The sequence below is a fragment of the Pleurodeles waltl genome, chromosome 9, assembly GCF_031143425.1.
Source record: "Pleurodeles waltl isolate 20211129_DDA chromosome 9, aPleWal1.hap1.20221129, whole genome shotgun sequence".
Classification (NCBI taxonomy): domain Eukaryota; kingdom Metazoa; phylum Chordata; class Amphibia; order Caudata; family Salamandridae; genus Pleurodeles; species Pleurodeles waltl.
In genome coordinates, this window is record NC_090448.1 from 375,861,846 (window position 1) to 375,878,208 (window position 16,363).

The 16,363-nt window shown below is 48.3% G+C and overlaps 1 protein-coding gene across 3 annotated transcripts in view; it reads left to right on the forward strand.

The window, feature by feature from the left end:
• Window positions 1-16,363, forward strand: part of LOC138259329 (transmembrane protein 87A-like) — a 425,924-nt gene that overhangs the window by 353,241 nt on the left and 56,320 nt on the right. For all 3 annotated transcript variants that reach the window (XM_069206965.1, XM_069206966.1, XM_069206967.1), the window contains 2 exons: window positions 5,909-6,017; window positions 7,135-7,193. In XM_069206965.1, the coding sequence (XP_069063066.1) occupies window positions 5,909-6,017; window positions 7,135-7,193 (168 nt within the window). The remainder of the gene's footprint in view (window positions 1-5,908; window positions 6,018-7,134; window positions 7,194-16,363) is intronic.

Consider the following 16,363-nt stretch of genomic DNA (forward strand, 5'->3'; position numbering starts at 1 on the left):
CCGCCATTGCCTGTGCTCCCCGCCCACTCACCCGCCATTGTCTGTGTGCTGCCCACTCAACGCAAGTGCCATTTTCTGTGTGCTCCCTGCACCCAACTGCCCTCTGTTGTCTCTGTGCTCCCTGACCCTCCCACCCTTACTCTGTTGTCTGTGTGCTCCCTATCTCTCCCACCTGCCCTCTGTTGTCTGTGTGCTCCTCTCCCCTCACACCCACCCGCCGTAGTCTGTGTGCTCCCTGCTGACCGTTGTCTGTGTGTTCCCAGTCTCTCCCACCTGCCAATGTCTGGGTGCTCCCCCGCCCCTTCCACCCACCCTCCACTGTCCACACAACCGCCCTCTGTTGTCTCTGTGCTCCCCGCCCCTCCCACCCTCCCTCTGTTGTGTGTTTGCTCCCCTGCCCCTCCCACCCACTCTCTTTTGTCTGTGTTGTCCCCTGCCCCTCCCTCTGTTGTCTGTCTGCTCCCTGCCCCACCTACCCTCCCTTGGTGGTCTGTGTGCTCCCTGCTCCTCCCTCCTGCCTGCCGTTGTGTGTGCTCCCCGTACCTCCCACCCGCCCACTGTTGTCTGTGCGCTCCCCGTCACACCCACCATTGTCTGTGTGCTCCCCGTCCCTCCCAACCTTCGATGGCTGTGTGCTTCCCCACCACTCCCACTCACCCTCCCCTGTCTGTGTGCTTCTCCACCACTCCCACCCACCCTTCATTGTCAGTGTGCTCAATCCTCCGTTGCCTGTGTGCTCCCTCCCACCCTCCGTTGCCTGTGTGCTCCAACCCACCCTCCGTTGTCTGTGTGCTCCCACCCACCCTCTGTTGTCTTATGTGCTCCCACCCACTCTCCGTTGTAAGTGTTGTCTGTGTGCTCCCACCTACCCTCCGTTGTCTGTGCTCACCCACCCCTCCCAAACGCCCTCCATTGTCTGTGTGCACCCCTAATCCGTCCACCCGCCCTCTCTTGTCTGTGAGCTCCCCTGCCCCTACCTCCCGCCCACCCTCCGTTGTCTGTGTGCTCCCCTGCTTCTCCCACCTGCCCTTTGTTGTCTGTATGCTCCCCTGACACTACCTCTTGCCCTCCCTTGTCTCTGTTGTCCCTTCCACCTGACCTCCGTTATCTCTGTGCTCCTCTAACCCATTGTCTTTGTGCTCTCCCACCTCTTCTACCCACCCTCCAGTGTGGGTGTGAGTGGAAGGGGTGCTTCCCCAGGCCCTCCCACCCACCCTTCATTGTATGTGCTCCCCACCGAACTACCCTTCATTGTCTGTGTGCTCCCCACCCATCACATATTCTCTCCCACCATTGTCTGTGTTTCTCCATCATCTGTTGTCTCTGGGCTTTCCCATCATCTTTTGTCTCTGGGCTTTCACACCATCTGTTTTTGCCGGTGCTTTCCCAGTTTCTGTTGTCATTGTGTTTACCCAGTATCTGTTGTCTGTGTGCTCTACCTGCCCCTCCCACCCACCTATCATTGTCTGTTTGTTCCCCGGTACCTCCCACCCTCAGTTGTCTGTGTGCTCCCTGGGAGCCTCCCACTCACCCTCGGTTGTCTGTGTGCTCCGCAAGACAGATGTATGAGTGCTCCCTGAACCTTCCAATCGATCCTCAGTTGTTTTTGTGCCCCCCGGCCCATCCAACCTGCCATCAGTTGTCTGTCTGCTCCCTGGGCCCTCCAACCCACCCTCAGTTGTAAGTGTGTGTATTAAGTCCCTTCCTACCTGCTCTCAGTTGTCTGTGTGTTCCCCCGGTCATTCCCACCCATCCTGTTTACTGTGTGCTCCCTGGTCCCTCCCACCCATCCTCCATTGTCTGTGTGCTTCCTGGGACACTCCCACTCGCCCTCGGTTGTCTGTGTACTCCCAAGGCCAGTTTTCTGTGTGCTCCCTGGCCCCTTTAACCCGCCATCAGTTGTGTGTGTGCCCCTGGCCCCGCACACCTGCCCTCAGTTTTCGGTGTGCTGGCACTGACTTTGGAGGGCAGAATGTTTAGAAATAACAAATTGGTTTAAAATAACCTGCTGCAGAGTTCCTTATTTGTCCAGCAGTTTTCAGAAAATAAAAATGTCAAGGTAACTTCGGTGATAAATGTCCCTGCTGGAGAGTAACTGGAGTTTTGTCTTTTGTCACTTTTGGCTCATCAGAAAGTAGCACAGAAGTTTATTATGCCTGCTGCAAAGAATGTGTACTATTTAGATCGCACAACTGTATTTTAGATGGATAGCTGAGTGGGTGTTTTCGTCGCAGTTCATAAGTTGCAATCCTAATATAGCACAGCGACCTATGAACTGTCACCAATGAGCTGACTCCATGTTTTTATCACCTGTCTTTCATTGTCCTATTGTTACTTAAAAAAAAGGGCAGTTTGGGTAGAAATACATTATTATTAGAAAAGACAACCCAAGCTACTAACAATGGTGGTGCGTTCTAAATTCTGAGTTTATGCTTCTGCTGACAAAACACTCATAAAATATATTGCCTCCTAGTATGGATAACATGATTCCTACACCTTGTAATCATCATTGTCTTATGTAACATTTCCTTTAGACTGATTTATGCCCATATGATCCATTGGCTTTTTATAGCGTGTGTGATGTAAAGTGCTCCGACACCCTACACTTGCATGAGTAAAAGTTGAGGCACTTAGAGACTCACAGGAGTAAGGCAGAGGCCAAACAGCAGGGTCCAATTGCACTTGATCACCTGGGTAGTTGCAGGAAAAGGGCTCTTGTAGCATGTTGTGTCCCACTAACTTTAACATCAGGTCAGTCTTGTGACCCTTGGAGTTCAGTTCTTTGTCCTAGGCACATGAGAGAGCAGATCCAGTACTTCAGGCCTCTCCTCAGGTTGCCTACATTAGGTTAAGTCCTCTTCTGACATTCCTCAGGTCCAGGAGTGTTCTAAAGTAATCCTTCGGGTGCCATGTTTATGCCTGGCGTGAGCTAGTGGGTGGTAATGACTCCTGGGCACACCCTAACTAATAGGGTAAGTGTTCCTGGGGCTGGCCCTACCCAGTTGAGACATTTTCAAGATGGCAAAAGTCTTTGACCACACTAAACTTGGGCTATCTGCCCTGCGGCTGAATCTGGTGAGTGTACTAAGATAATGGTATTGTTTTCCCATATCTAACACTAAAATCTGAATAGGGGCAGTCATTATACCCACACTAAACACACAGACAAGTCTGATAGAACAAAGGGAAGGTTTTTCAGTAACCATACGCAGCCTGACGATGGCAGAATTCTTAATCTGACAGGGCAGCGCTGCCCTCCGGATAAAGAACCTGTTACTGCCAGCCATTCCCTGGCGGTTTCACCCACAAGGAAAAGGCTGGCGGAAGGGGTGCCCCTGCGGCTCGTGCACAGCCATGTCGTGCAGGTCACTGCCTGATTTATGGGCAGTGATTTGCACGACGGGTGCTGCTGCTGCACCCGCCGCACTGCGGCATTGACGACTGCTCCATGTGGAGCCGTCAGCAATGTCCAGGCCCAGCCTTCCGCTGGGCAGGCTGGCAGAAACACTGTTTCCGCCCCCCCGGCCCAGCGGAAGGTTTATTATTCAGAAGGCGGGGTCTCAAGGGGGCTGGTGGTCTGTGTTCAGACCACCAGCATGAACACAGCCTGAATTGCTGTTGTGTTCATAATGACCCCCCAAAATCCACCCCTAACTGGTGTGACTGCTTCTGGCTATCATTGTACTTGAGTTGCTCCTTTTGAGAAGTCAGACCAAATTTAATAAGTGCTTCCTTCGTGGGGGTTATGCGTCTGGTCAGCTACATCTAGGTCCAATAAGGTATCTGTCACCCGATGGGCATGTGCTTCCTCAAACTGGCCCATCCAATTACACTCTTGGACTCTAAGCATGCAAAGGGCCACCTCATATGCTACAAACCATTCATCTACGTCACCCCCACCACACAACTTTGCATGAGGGGGTTTGTGGGGATGTGGACTCTTTTACCCCTCTAGCCACTTAATTGCCACTGCCACCATCATCACTGAATCAGAGGAGTTCTTAACCTTCAGGTTCATCTCTCTCTGGCTAGGCTACTCTCAAGGGCCAGTTGAAAATTCTTTCCTTCCAGAGTCAACTTTTTCTCCCCCGCCTTGCTGCTGCCTTTTTATCTTCAAAGGCCAGGTGGGGTACCAGTTTCAGCTTCAACTCCCTTTCTGCCTGCCTTTCCTCCAGATCTGATTGGGTCAATCTGCTAGAGGATACACTGCTCCCTGCTCTAAACTCTGCAGGTGATTTAGCTCCTGTGGGTTCATTCTCCTCTTCAGCGTCAGTTTTGTTTCCTTCCTCCACTTCCTCCTCATCCTCTTGCTCCTTAGGAACAGCATACGCACGTCCTTCTATGCTCTGTGGACAATCTGCTAATCCTCCTCCTTGATAGCCTTCTCCAGCTTTAGCCCCCATTCTTTGTGCATGCGCCTGGATGCCTACTGCATCATCTTACCTCACGTGTTGATTATTTGGAAGTTGACAAAGATTGGTGAAAGTTTATAATGTATGACGAAGATAGGGTTGCTACTTGTTTATTAAAGGACTCTACAAGCATCTGGCATTGTAGGTGGGACATTTTGACTAGTGGAGGTGACAAAAGCAGTTAATGTGCCTCTTTTTGTGTGTGTGTGTGTGTGTGTGGTGTCATCAAGATCAGCAGCAGTATGGAAGGAGTGTGCTGGTCTGATTGTTAGACTGGAGTGCCAGGTTGAGCTGCAGGTGCATCCCGTCCTCCCTTCAGTTATAAAAAAAAGTTTCGTTAAAATACTCTCTTGTCTACATGTCCCCTGTCTGGTCCCTCTAGGCAAGGAGACTATCTTGCATTCTTGCATACTATGGCTGTTCGCAGAGCTCAAACTCAAGTTTGCATGTAATCAGATAATTTTCTTCAATGCCTTTGGGTCCTGTACTCCCTATCAGTTCTATTCTTTCTCCTCTGCATCTTTATTATATTTGTCAATCCTCGTCCCTTGTCTTGCTGATTTCTTTCTTTCCAGCCTTTTCCTTGATATGACATTTTCTTTCTCTTTCCGTTTTATCTTTTCACCTTCTCTTGCTTCCACAACTGCCAGTTGATTCCTTTGCACCTTAGCCATACTGTGTTCTGAACCTCCTACCTCTGTCCTTCCACTGCTAACTTTTTTCACTTCTAGGCTCAGGATGACCTGGTGCTGCTGGCTGCGATTCCTTTGGCTGTCCTTGACTCTGCCTTGTGCTGGTGGATATCCTCTCTGCTGTTCTGCTGTTTGCACTTGCATACTGAGCCCCCCCCCCCCCAACAACTACACGTTTGCCCTCCTGCTAATTACCATGTTAACCCAAGCCCTTGCTTATATTAATATGTATCAAGATCTCTACTTGAAGACTGATAGGGTGGGGATAGTGGGTGACTGTACTCCCTTGTAATTCTAATGTGTAGCTGTACCATGCCAAGGGTCTCATTATTGAAACTAGACTGAGGATTTTTGAATTGCAGACTGAAGAGCAATATTTTCCTGTAACAGATGCAGGCACAGCTCTTAAGTTGAATGGTAAAAGGTCGATTCTCCAAATAGAGGCTGGCACAACTATGAAATAGCTTTATCAAGTTCATCTTGGTGGCTTAGATCTTGTCCTTTCTTCTCCAATACAATTTCATTTGCAACCCCTGTATATTGTGTTCCTATCTTCAGAGAAAATCTGTGGTGTGCTTTTGCATTTCTGCTGTTGAAGGCTGCAGGGAATTCCTGATTCATTGTCAATGTTTGATTCAGTATCCCTGACCGCAAAGGCAATTAATTGTTTAAGGTGGTCATTAAAAGTACTGCAAGAAGTCATAGCTGTTACTACTACATTTATTTGGTTGGTGGTGTGGATGGGTGTGTGTTGAATGCTGTACAGTTCCTTCTTTCACGCTTTTAGTCCTTAACAAGCTACACATATTCATGAGCCTGGTGCAAACAATGAAGCTTTTACGACTGCGACGGAACATAGTGAAGCTGTCACTGTACCGTCACTTCACCAACACGCTGATCTTCGCTGTCATAGGTAAGTGAGATATTTTCTTGGTTAAGGTGTGCAGGAGATTGACCTACACAACAAATTCCATTTGGGAAATTTAGTAAGGAGAGGTCTGCACGTTGGACAATTAAGATGCATTAGTATAGCTAAGTGTGCTGTGGCAGCACTGCAAGATTGGAAAGTACATTTACTGGGTCAGAAAAAGAAACCAGGCATATATGAGAGTATAATATTGATTATGGTGGGGTGAGAGATTCCTCTATGCTCACTGAGGAATAGAAATTGAACATTGGAAAGTGGCTGTCTTTCTTTTCTTGTTGAATCTTACATTCAACTTTGACTTGGAGACTATCAATTAATTTACTCTCCTCAAGAGGGTCTATTTTTACTGTTCTGGGGCACTCATTCTCTTAAGTTTACATCATTACAATCCTAAGTCGGCCTTCAAGTTATATTTGGCATTCTCCCTTACCTTTTCCAATGATTTGCCCTAACAACCCACCCCCCTCCTCCCCAGCCACCATCCTTGTCTGGGGATAAAAGTAGCTTTAATATGCCTTGACGGTATCACTGAGTGGTGTGGGTGGCGTTTGAGGCCTGCCTTTATCATACAGGGAATAGAACTGCGTTAACATTTCCATGAAGGGTAACTCGGATATGAATGAGTTTGCAATCATAACCCATCTTTAATACTTAGTTGTGCATTTTCTGCAACTTCAGCTGATTGAAACCATTGAATGTGTTACAGTTTAGGGTTTTCAAAGCAGTAGTGTTATTAAACTGGAGGTGTTAACCTGTGAAACGTCATGGATTTAAATGTACAGTTTTCAGATCATAAGCAGGACACTGTATTATCTGTTGTATCTAGATTAGCACCGGTAGTTATGGAAAGAAGAGGCCAGGGTGAAGGGAGGAATTCTATTTATTTGCTATGTAAAATTATTTGAAACTGGTCATTATATCAAATAGGTTGTAATTTTCGAGGTTTAGAGGCATGACTTGAAGAGTGGATAAGAGTTTATAAAGAAATCACTCAGAGCTTTTTGACAATTTGGTGTTCAGGTGTTGTCAGACATTGGGAGATACTTGACTTTTCATTTAATCGTCTGAAAATGTCCAATGATACTGTTTATTTTCTCACCAGCATCTGTAATATTCATCATTTGGAACTCGAAGACCTTCAGAATGTCCAACTGCCAGTCTGTGAGTAAACATTCCACTATCAGTGACAAGTTCTGTGATAATGGTGCAAATATATGATTATGTTTAGAGCTCTTAACACACCTTTTTCTCCCTTCATAGTTACATCTCTGTTGTCTGTTTTCAGCACTGTTTTACTGTGCCACCTTAAAATCATTATCTCCTGAATGCCGGTCATAAACATTAGTCTTTTATAATGCCATGCATACACATCCAATTTTTTCTTTGGCACCTAGTACACCATCTCAGGGTGTTAATGTGAGCTCGGCCTACCTGGATGCTGTCTTGTGAATGCCTTTCTTTTCAAAAAGTTCCTAGTGCCTCCAATTCCCTTCCCATGGTGAGGATCATCTGTGCATTTCTCTTCTCCAGAGGGTTTCAATTTGTTGTTTCAAGAGAGTTTGAGGTGAAGAGAGGAACAGTTCTGGGTGTTAGGCTATTTAAACGAAGAATAGGTAGTTGTGTTTGTTTCTTGGACAGGGACTACCACACAATCAGTGTACCAGTGGTGTCTCAAATTGTAATTCGAAGAACAGAGGTTTTCTTGATTCTTGGGATCTCTGAATTCCTTAAGGGATTGTGACATGAGGAACACAAGGGCTTCCTAGTTTTTTGCTGAAGAATAAGGTATGTGCATTATTGAACTCCGGGATGCCAAAATATGCTGGCTTTCTCCTGTGAATTCTAACTCAATATACTGCTTTTTCATTAGTGTTAGCGCCTCTATTCGTGCTGTTCACATGGGACAGTACAAGTATGCCTCTTTTCAAGAGTTGCAAAATGTGCTGACGAAATCCTTTTCCTTCTTGGTTGACTATACCGGTTTTCCTTCTTTCAGAAACCTCCAAGCAAGGTAGTAGCCCTGCCTTCTGTGCAAGGCAGTTACACCCCTTTTTTATATCCTCTGAGAAATATGTACTTGTATCACTTCATATCTTTTTCTTTTGAACTTCACTAGGTAGTACACTTTCTAGTACACTTTCACAATACAAATGTGAGAAAAAGTAACATGCTGATATGCTTGTCTATTTCCACATTACCTGTCCTGGAAAACATCAAACTAGACTTTCTGCTTTTGTTCTTTATATCACCCAGAACATAGATTGAACCAGGTCAGCACATCATGGGCTAAAGCATCAATGGAACATAAGTTCCAGATATAAAAATACAGTGAGTATGTGATATGTTTGGCCCTCTATTATGTCTTTCCCAGGGTGTAAGGTAGAACCCCACAGGGGATTGCATACCCTGCCAGCAAACCAGTACCAAAAATCCATTAAGCCTAAAGTCCTGCCTGTCCCCAAACTGCATGGTGGCACTAAAGTTCTTTTAAAGATCTAGATGCCTAAAGACATTTCCCAAAAAGCCTTGGTGATAGATTTTTGGAACAGGACGCATTGCCTCCATCTACCAAACTTCAGGTGCCTTTATTGAGTAAGTGAACTGTCACACTCAAACATTAGCTTTTGCAAGTGTAGGAAGTTGGCTCTGTATATACTATCTCAAAGTGAGAGAGAGTGTGCACAGAGTCCAAGGGTTCCCCTTAGAGGTTGATAGTGGCAAAATTAGATAATTCTAATGCTCTATTTTGTGGTAGTGTGGTCGAGCAGTAGGCTTATCCGAGGGTAGTGTTAAGCATTTGTTGTACACACACAGGCAATAAATGAGGAACACACACTCAGACGTAACTCCAGGCCAATAGTTTTTATATAGAAAAATATATTTTCTTAATTTATTTTAGAACCACGACATTCAAGATTTGAAGTAAATACATAAAATTCAAAGTAATCCACATAGGTAAGTAAGGAACTTTGAATTAGAGCAGTAACACACACAGTATAAGTTCAAATGGCAATAAGCTATTTTAAAAGTGGACACTGCAAAAATCAACAGTTCCTGGGGGAGGTAAGTAAGGTTAAGTTTCTGAGGTAAGTAAAGCACTTACAAGTTCAGTTTCCTAGGCATAGGCAGCCCACCGTTGGGGGTTCAAGGCAACCCCAAAGTCACCGCACCAGCAACACAGGGCCGGTCAGGTGCAGAGGTCAAAGGAGGGCCCAGAACACGTAGGTGCCTATGGAGAACAGGGGTGCTCCGGTTCCAGTCTGCCAATAGGTAAGTACCTGTGTCTTCGGAGGGCAGACCAGGGGGTTTTTTTAGAGCACTGGGGGGGACACAAGAAGGCACACAAAACACACCTTAAGCGGCACAGGAGCGGTCGGGTACAGTGTGCTTAGTAGGCGTCGGGTTTTCAATAGAAGTCAATGGAGGCACTCTAGCGGTGCCGGCAGGGCACAGAGAGCTTCTCGGGCCAGCCACTGACTGGGCTAGGCAGAGGGTCGCCTGATGGTCACTCCTGCACTGGAGTTCGGTTCCTTTTGGTCCTGGGGGCTGCGGGTGCAATGCTTGGTCCAGGCGTTGGGTTCTTTGTTCCAGGCAGTAGCGGTCAGGGGGAGCATCTGTATCCTCTTTGCATGCGTCGCTGTGGGGGTGCAGGGGGGTCGTCTCAGGTTACTCATGTAGTTGCAGTCGCCTGGGAGTCCTCTCTGCGGTGTTGGTTCTCTGGAGCTCGAGCTGGGGGCGTCGGGTGCAGAGTGTGAAGTCTCACGCTTCTGGCGGGAAGAGAGAGTTCTTTGAAAGTTGCAAAAAAGTTGCAAAGTTGTTGCTGTTTTTGAACAGTGACGCTGTTCTCAGGAGTTTCTTGGTCCTTCAGTTCAGGGCAGTCCTCTGAGGCTTCAGAGGTCGCTGGTCCCTGACGGATGCGTCGCTGTGCAGGTTCTTTGAGTCTGGAGACAGGCCGGTAGGGCTGGCGCCAAGTCAGTTGTTGTCTCCGTCGTCTCTGCAGGGCTTTCAGGTCACCAGTCCTTCCTTGTGTAGGTTGCAGGAATCTGATTTCCTGGGTCGCCCCTAAACACTTAATTTGGGTGTGTGTGTAGGTCAGGAGGGTAATAGCCAATGGCTACTGTCCTGGAGGGTGGCTACACCCTCTTTGTGCCTCCTCCCTGAGGGAAGGGGGGCACATCCCTAATCCTACTGGGGGAATCCTCCAATCTCAAGATGGAGGATTTCTAAAGACAAGAGTCACCTCAGCTCAGGGCACCTTAGGGGCTGGCCTGACTGGTGGGTGGCTCCTCCTTGTTTTTCTCACTATCCTCTCCTGCCTTGCTGCCAAAAGTGGGGCCAGTGGCTGGAGGGGCAGGCTTCTCCACTAGCTGGGATGCCCTGTGGTGCTGTAACAAAAGGCATGAGCCTTTGAGGCTCACCGCCAGGTGTTACAGTTCCTGCAGGGGGAGGTGAGAAACACCTCCACCCAGTGCAGGCTTTGTTTCTGTCCTCAGAGAGCACAAAAGCTCTCACCCGAGGGGGGCAGAAACTTGTCTCAGTGGCAGGCTAGCACAGACCAGTCAGTCCTGCACTGAAGGATTGGGTAAAATACGGGGGGCATCGTCTAAGATGCCCTCTGTGTGCATTTTGTAATAAATCCAACACTTGCATCAGTGTGGGTTTATTATTCCGAGACGTTTGATACCAAACATTCCAGTATTCAGTGTTGCCATTATGGCACTGTGGAGTTAATTTTGACAAACTCCCAGACCATATACTTAATATGGCCACACTGTACTTACAATGTCTAAGAATAGACTTAGACACTGTAGGGGCATATTGCTGTGGTATAGTGCACCCTGCCTTAGGGTTGTAAGGCCTGCTAGAGGGGTGACTTACCTATTGTAGGAAGTTGGCTCTGTATGTGCTATTTCAAAGTAAGGAATAGCATGCACAGAGTCCAAGGGTTCCCCTTAGAGGTAAAATAGTGGTAAAAATAGATAATACTAATGCTCTATTTTGTGGTAGTGTGGTCGAGCAGTAGGCTTATCCAAGGAGTAGTGTTAAGCATTTGTTGTACATACACATAGACAATAAATGAGGTACACACACTCAGAGACAAATCCAGCCAATAGGTTTTTATATAGAAAAATATCTTTTCTTAGTTTATTTTAAGAACCACAGGTTCAAATTCTACATGTAATATCTCATTTGAAAGGTATTGCAGGTAAGTACTTTAGGAACTTCAAATCATAAAAATTGCATGTATACTTTTCAAGTTATTGACAAATAGCTGTTTTAAAAGTGGACACAGTGCAATTTTCACAGTTCCTAGGGGAGGTAAGTTTTGGTTAGTTTTACCAGGTAAGTAAGACACTTACAGGGTTCAGTTCTTGGTCCAAGGTAGCCCACCGTTGGGGGTTCAGAGCAACCCCAAAGTCACCACACCAGCAGCTCAGGGCCGGTCAGGTGCAGAGTTCAAAGTGGTGCCCAAAACACATAGGCTAGAATGGAGAGAAGGGGGTGCCCTGGTTCCGGTCTGCTTGCAGGTAAGTACCCGCGTCTTCGGAGGGCAGACCAGGGGGGTTTTGTAGGGCACCGGGGGGGACACAAGCCCACACAGAAATTTCACCCTCAGCGGCGCGGGGGCGGCCGGGTGCAGTGTAGAAACAGGCGTCGGGTTCGCAATGTTAGTCTATGAGAGATCTCGGGATCTCTTCAGCGCTGCAGGCAGGCAAGGGGGGGATTCCTCGGGGAAACCTCCACTTGGGCAAGGGAGAGGGACTCCTGGGGGTCACTTCTCCAGTGAAAGTCCGGTCCTTCAGGTCCTGGGGGCTGCGGGTGCAGGGTCTCTCCCAGGCGTCGGGACTTTAGGTTCAAAGAGTCGCGGTCAGGGGAAGCCTCGGGATTCCCTCTGCAGGCGGCGCTGTGGGGGCTCAGGGGGGACAGGTTTTGGTACTCACAGTATCAGAGTAGTCCTGGGGTCCCTCCTGAGGTGTCGGATCTCCACCAGCCGAGTCGGGGTCGCCGGGTGCAGTGTTGCAAGTCTCACGCTTCTTGCGGGGAGCTTGCAGGGTTCTTTCAAAGCTGCTGGAAACAAAGTTGCAGCCTTTCTTGGAGCAGGTCCGCTGTCCTCGGGAGTTTCTTGTCTTTTCGAAGCAGGGGCAGTCCTCAGAGGATGTCGAGGTCGCTGGTCCCTTTGGAAGGCGTCGCTGGAGCAGGATCTTTGGAAGGCAGGAGACAGGCCGGTGAGTTTCTGGAGCCAAGGCAGTTGTCGTCTTCTGGTCTTCCGCTGCAGGGGTTTTCAGCTAGGCAGTCCTTCTTCTTGTAGTTGCAGGAATCTAATTTTCTAGGGTTCAGGGTAGCCCTTAAATACTAAATTTAAGGGCGTGTTTAGGTCTGGGGGGTTAGTAGCCAATGGCTACTAGCCCTGAGGGTGGGTACACCCTCTTTGTGCCTCCTCCCAAGGGGAGGGGGTCACAATCCTAACCCTATTGGGGGAATCCTCCATCTGCAAGATGGAGGATTTCTAAAAGTTAGAGTCACTTCAGCTCAGGACACCTTAGGGGCTGTCCTGACTGGCCAGTGACTCCTCCTTGTTGCTTTCTTTGTTCCCTCCAGCCTTGCCGCCAAAAGTGGGGGCCGTGGCCGGAGGGGGCGGGCAACTCCACTAAGCTGGAGTGCCCTGCTGGGCTGTGACAAAGGGGTGAGCCTTTGAGGCTCACCGCCAGGTGTCACAGCTCCTGCCTGGGGGAGGTGTTAGCATCTCCACCCAGTGCAGGCTTTGTTACTGGCCTCAGAGTGACAAAGGCACTCTCCCCATGGGGCCAGCAACATGTCTCTGGTGTGGCAGGCTGCTGGAACTAGTCAGCCTACACAGACAGTCGGTTAAGTTTCAGGGGGCACCTCTAAGGTGCCCTCTGGGGTGTATTTTACAATAAAATGTACACTGGCATCAGTGTGCATTTATTGTGCTGAGAAGTTTGATACCAAACTTCCCAGTTTTCAGTGTAGCCATTATGGTGCTGTGGAGTTCGTGTTTGACAGACTCCCAGACCATATACTCTTATGGCTACCCTGCACTTACAATGTCTAAGGTTTTGTTTAGACACTGTAGGGGTACCATGCTCATGCACTGGAACCCTCACCTATGGTATAGTGCACCCTGCCTTAGGGCTGTAAGGCCTGCTAGAGGGGTGTCTTACCTATACTGCATAGGCAGTGAGAGGCTGGCATGGCACCCTGAGGGGAGTGCCATGTCGACTTACTCGTTTTGTCCTCACTAGCACACACAAGCTGGCAAGCAGTGTGTCTGTGCTGAGTGAGAGGTCTCCAGGGTGGCATAAGACATGCTGCAGCCCTTAGAGACCTTCCTTGGCATCAGGGCCCTTGGTACTAGAAGTACCAGTTACAAGGGACTTATCTGGATGCCAGGGTCTGCCAATTGTGGATACAAAAGTACAGGTTAGGGAAAGAACACTGGTGCTGGGGCCTGGTTAGCAGGCCTCAGCACACTTTCAATTGTAAACATAGCATCAGCAAAGGCAAAAAGTCAGGGGGCAACCATGCCAAGGAGGCATTTCCTTACACCTATGCCACAGGCAGTATTTTGTGTGCATGGCATCCTGAGGGGGATGCCATGTCGACTTTGCCTTTTTCTCCCCACCAACACACACAATCTGCAATGGCAGTGTGCATGTGTTAGTTGAGGGGTCCCATAGGGTGGCACAACACATGCTGCAACCCTTAGGGACCTTCCCTGGTTACAGGGCCCTTGGTACCACTGGTACATTTTACAAGGGACCTATCTGTGTGCCAGGGGTGTGCCAATTGTGGAAACAATGGTACATTTTTAGTGAAAGAACACTGGTGCTGGGGCCTGGATAGCAGGGTCCCAGCATACTTCTCAGTCAAGTCAGCATCAATATCAGCCAAAATTTGGGGGGGGGGGGGGAGGGGGGTGGTAACTGCAACAGGGAGCCATTTTCCTACAGCAAGTCTGCCTAGGGTCATTGAGCACCCATTGGATCCAGATGTCAACGGGTAGGGACTGAGAACTAGAATCTAGAGCTTGGGTTCAACTGTAGCTTCAATTGAGTATATCTGTGGAACTGTATGGATGATATTGATTGTGCAAACAGTTCCAAATTTAAGGTAAACATTTAAATCCACTAGTGTACACCAAAGACATGGGAGGAAGAGGGCCAGCTTTTGTGACCCTGTTTGACTGAATAGAGATGTATAGTTCTGCCCTACTGTAATGGAGAGAGTAAGTGCAAACTCCTCCAGCTGGTTTCCTGGGGAACATCCCTGCAGCTCCTCAACTGATGATTCTCGCTTACTTCTTTATGCTTTTCACCGGCTAAGCTGCAGGGTACTTGTAGCTCCTGTAATCTCACTTTCCAAAAGTGTCTTTTACTTTTAGTCTTTGGTCTTTTACTTTGGGGGCACTAATAAGAAGCCACAGTCAACCAAATTACACATCTCTCTCTCTCTCTCTCTCTCTCTCTCTCTCTCTCTCTATATATATATATATATGTTCGATGGCATGTGTAGCTGCAGATACACATGCTGTGCACATCCCGCCATCTGGTGTTCGGCTTGGAGTGTTACAAGTTGTTTTTCTTCAAAGAAGTCTTTTCGAGTCACGAGACCGAGGGACTCCTCCCATTTCGACTCCATTGCGCATGGGCGTCGACTCCATCTTAGATTGTTTTTTTTCCGCCATCGGGTTCGGACGTGTTCCTTTTCGCTCCGTGTTTCGGGTCGGAAAGTTAGTTAGAATCTCGGAAAAATCGCTGGTATTGTTTGCGTTCGGTATCGGGTTAGTTACAACAGATCGACACCGACTTTTGAAGAGCTCCGGCGGCCCAGGACAAGAGCGTTTCGAGGAGGAGGAAGAAACATTCTCCATCCATGAATCGGACTCGGATGAGATCGATCCCGAAGAAACGCCGAAAACCGTGAGTAAGACGTCGGAACACAAGACTCACGAAAAAACCACTAAAGCCCAGGGGACGCCACCGCCAACAGGCCATGGCTTAACCCGAAAAATGGGTGACCGATCATCGGCACCGAAAAAGGGCACGCTGGTGGCGAAGTCATCCGACTCCGGTCGAGATACCGCCACACAGCAATCTCGGGCTCGAGATAGTGGCTCCGAGCAGGTTTGGCACAAAGACAGCGGCACCGAAATGAGTCGGCACCGAGAGACCACGACGCCGAAAACCAAAAAGGTTTCGTCGGAACCGAAAAAAGTAGCCGAAAAGGTTTCGATACAGAAACATCCGGCTTCGGAACCGAAAACAAGTTCCTACACAGAGGAACAAGTACTGTCCTCACAAATGAAAATACATAGATTTGGACAGGAATTAGAGACAATGGAGCCAGACTACACCCAAAGACGGCTCCACATCCAAAAAGAAACGGGAAAGATCAGCACTCTCCCTCCTATTAGGATGAAACGCAAACTTGCCTTCCAGGAGAAAGACAAGCAGCCACAGGCAAAGGTGGCTAAACAAGTAACCCCGCCACCATCTCCACAATGCTCTCCGCAACCATCACCGGTAGCCACTCCACCTATGATGCAATCCCCGACCCACACAGGGATGAGTCAAGATGACCCTGACGCATGGGACCTTTATGATGCACCAGTGTCAGATAATAGTCCTGACTGTTATCCAGCTAGACCGTCGCCACCAGAAGATAGTACAGCCTATGCACAAGTGGTGTCAAGGGCAGCGGCATTTCATAATGTCAGCTTACATGCAGAGCCCCTTGAAGAAAACTTTCTATTTAATACACTGTCGTCCACACACAGCCAATACCAGAGTCTTCCCATGCTACTCGGGATGCTAAAACACTCCAAACAAGTGTTTGAGGAGCCTGTAAAAGGAAGGGCCATTACTCCAAGAGTGGAGAAAAAATATAAACCGCCACCAACAGACCCCGTGTACATCACACAACAGCTAACACCAGACTCAGTTGTAGTAGGGGCAGCTCGCAAGAGAGCAAACTCACATACTTCAGGAGATGCACCACCTCCAGATAAAGAAAGTCGCAAATTCGACGCAGCAGGCAAAAGGGTGGCGGCACAGGCAGCAAACCAGTGGCGTATTGCAAATTCACAGGCTTTGTTGGCCAGATACGATAGGGCTCATTGGGACGAAATGCAACATTTTATAGAACATTTGCCCAAGGAGTTCCAGAAAAGAGCACAGCAAGTAGTAGAAGAAGGACAGAGTATCTCCAACAATCAGATACGGTCAGCTATGGATGCTGCAGACACAGCTGCTAGAACTGTCAACACAGCAGTAACAAGAAGGAGACATGCATGGCTGCGTACATCAGGA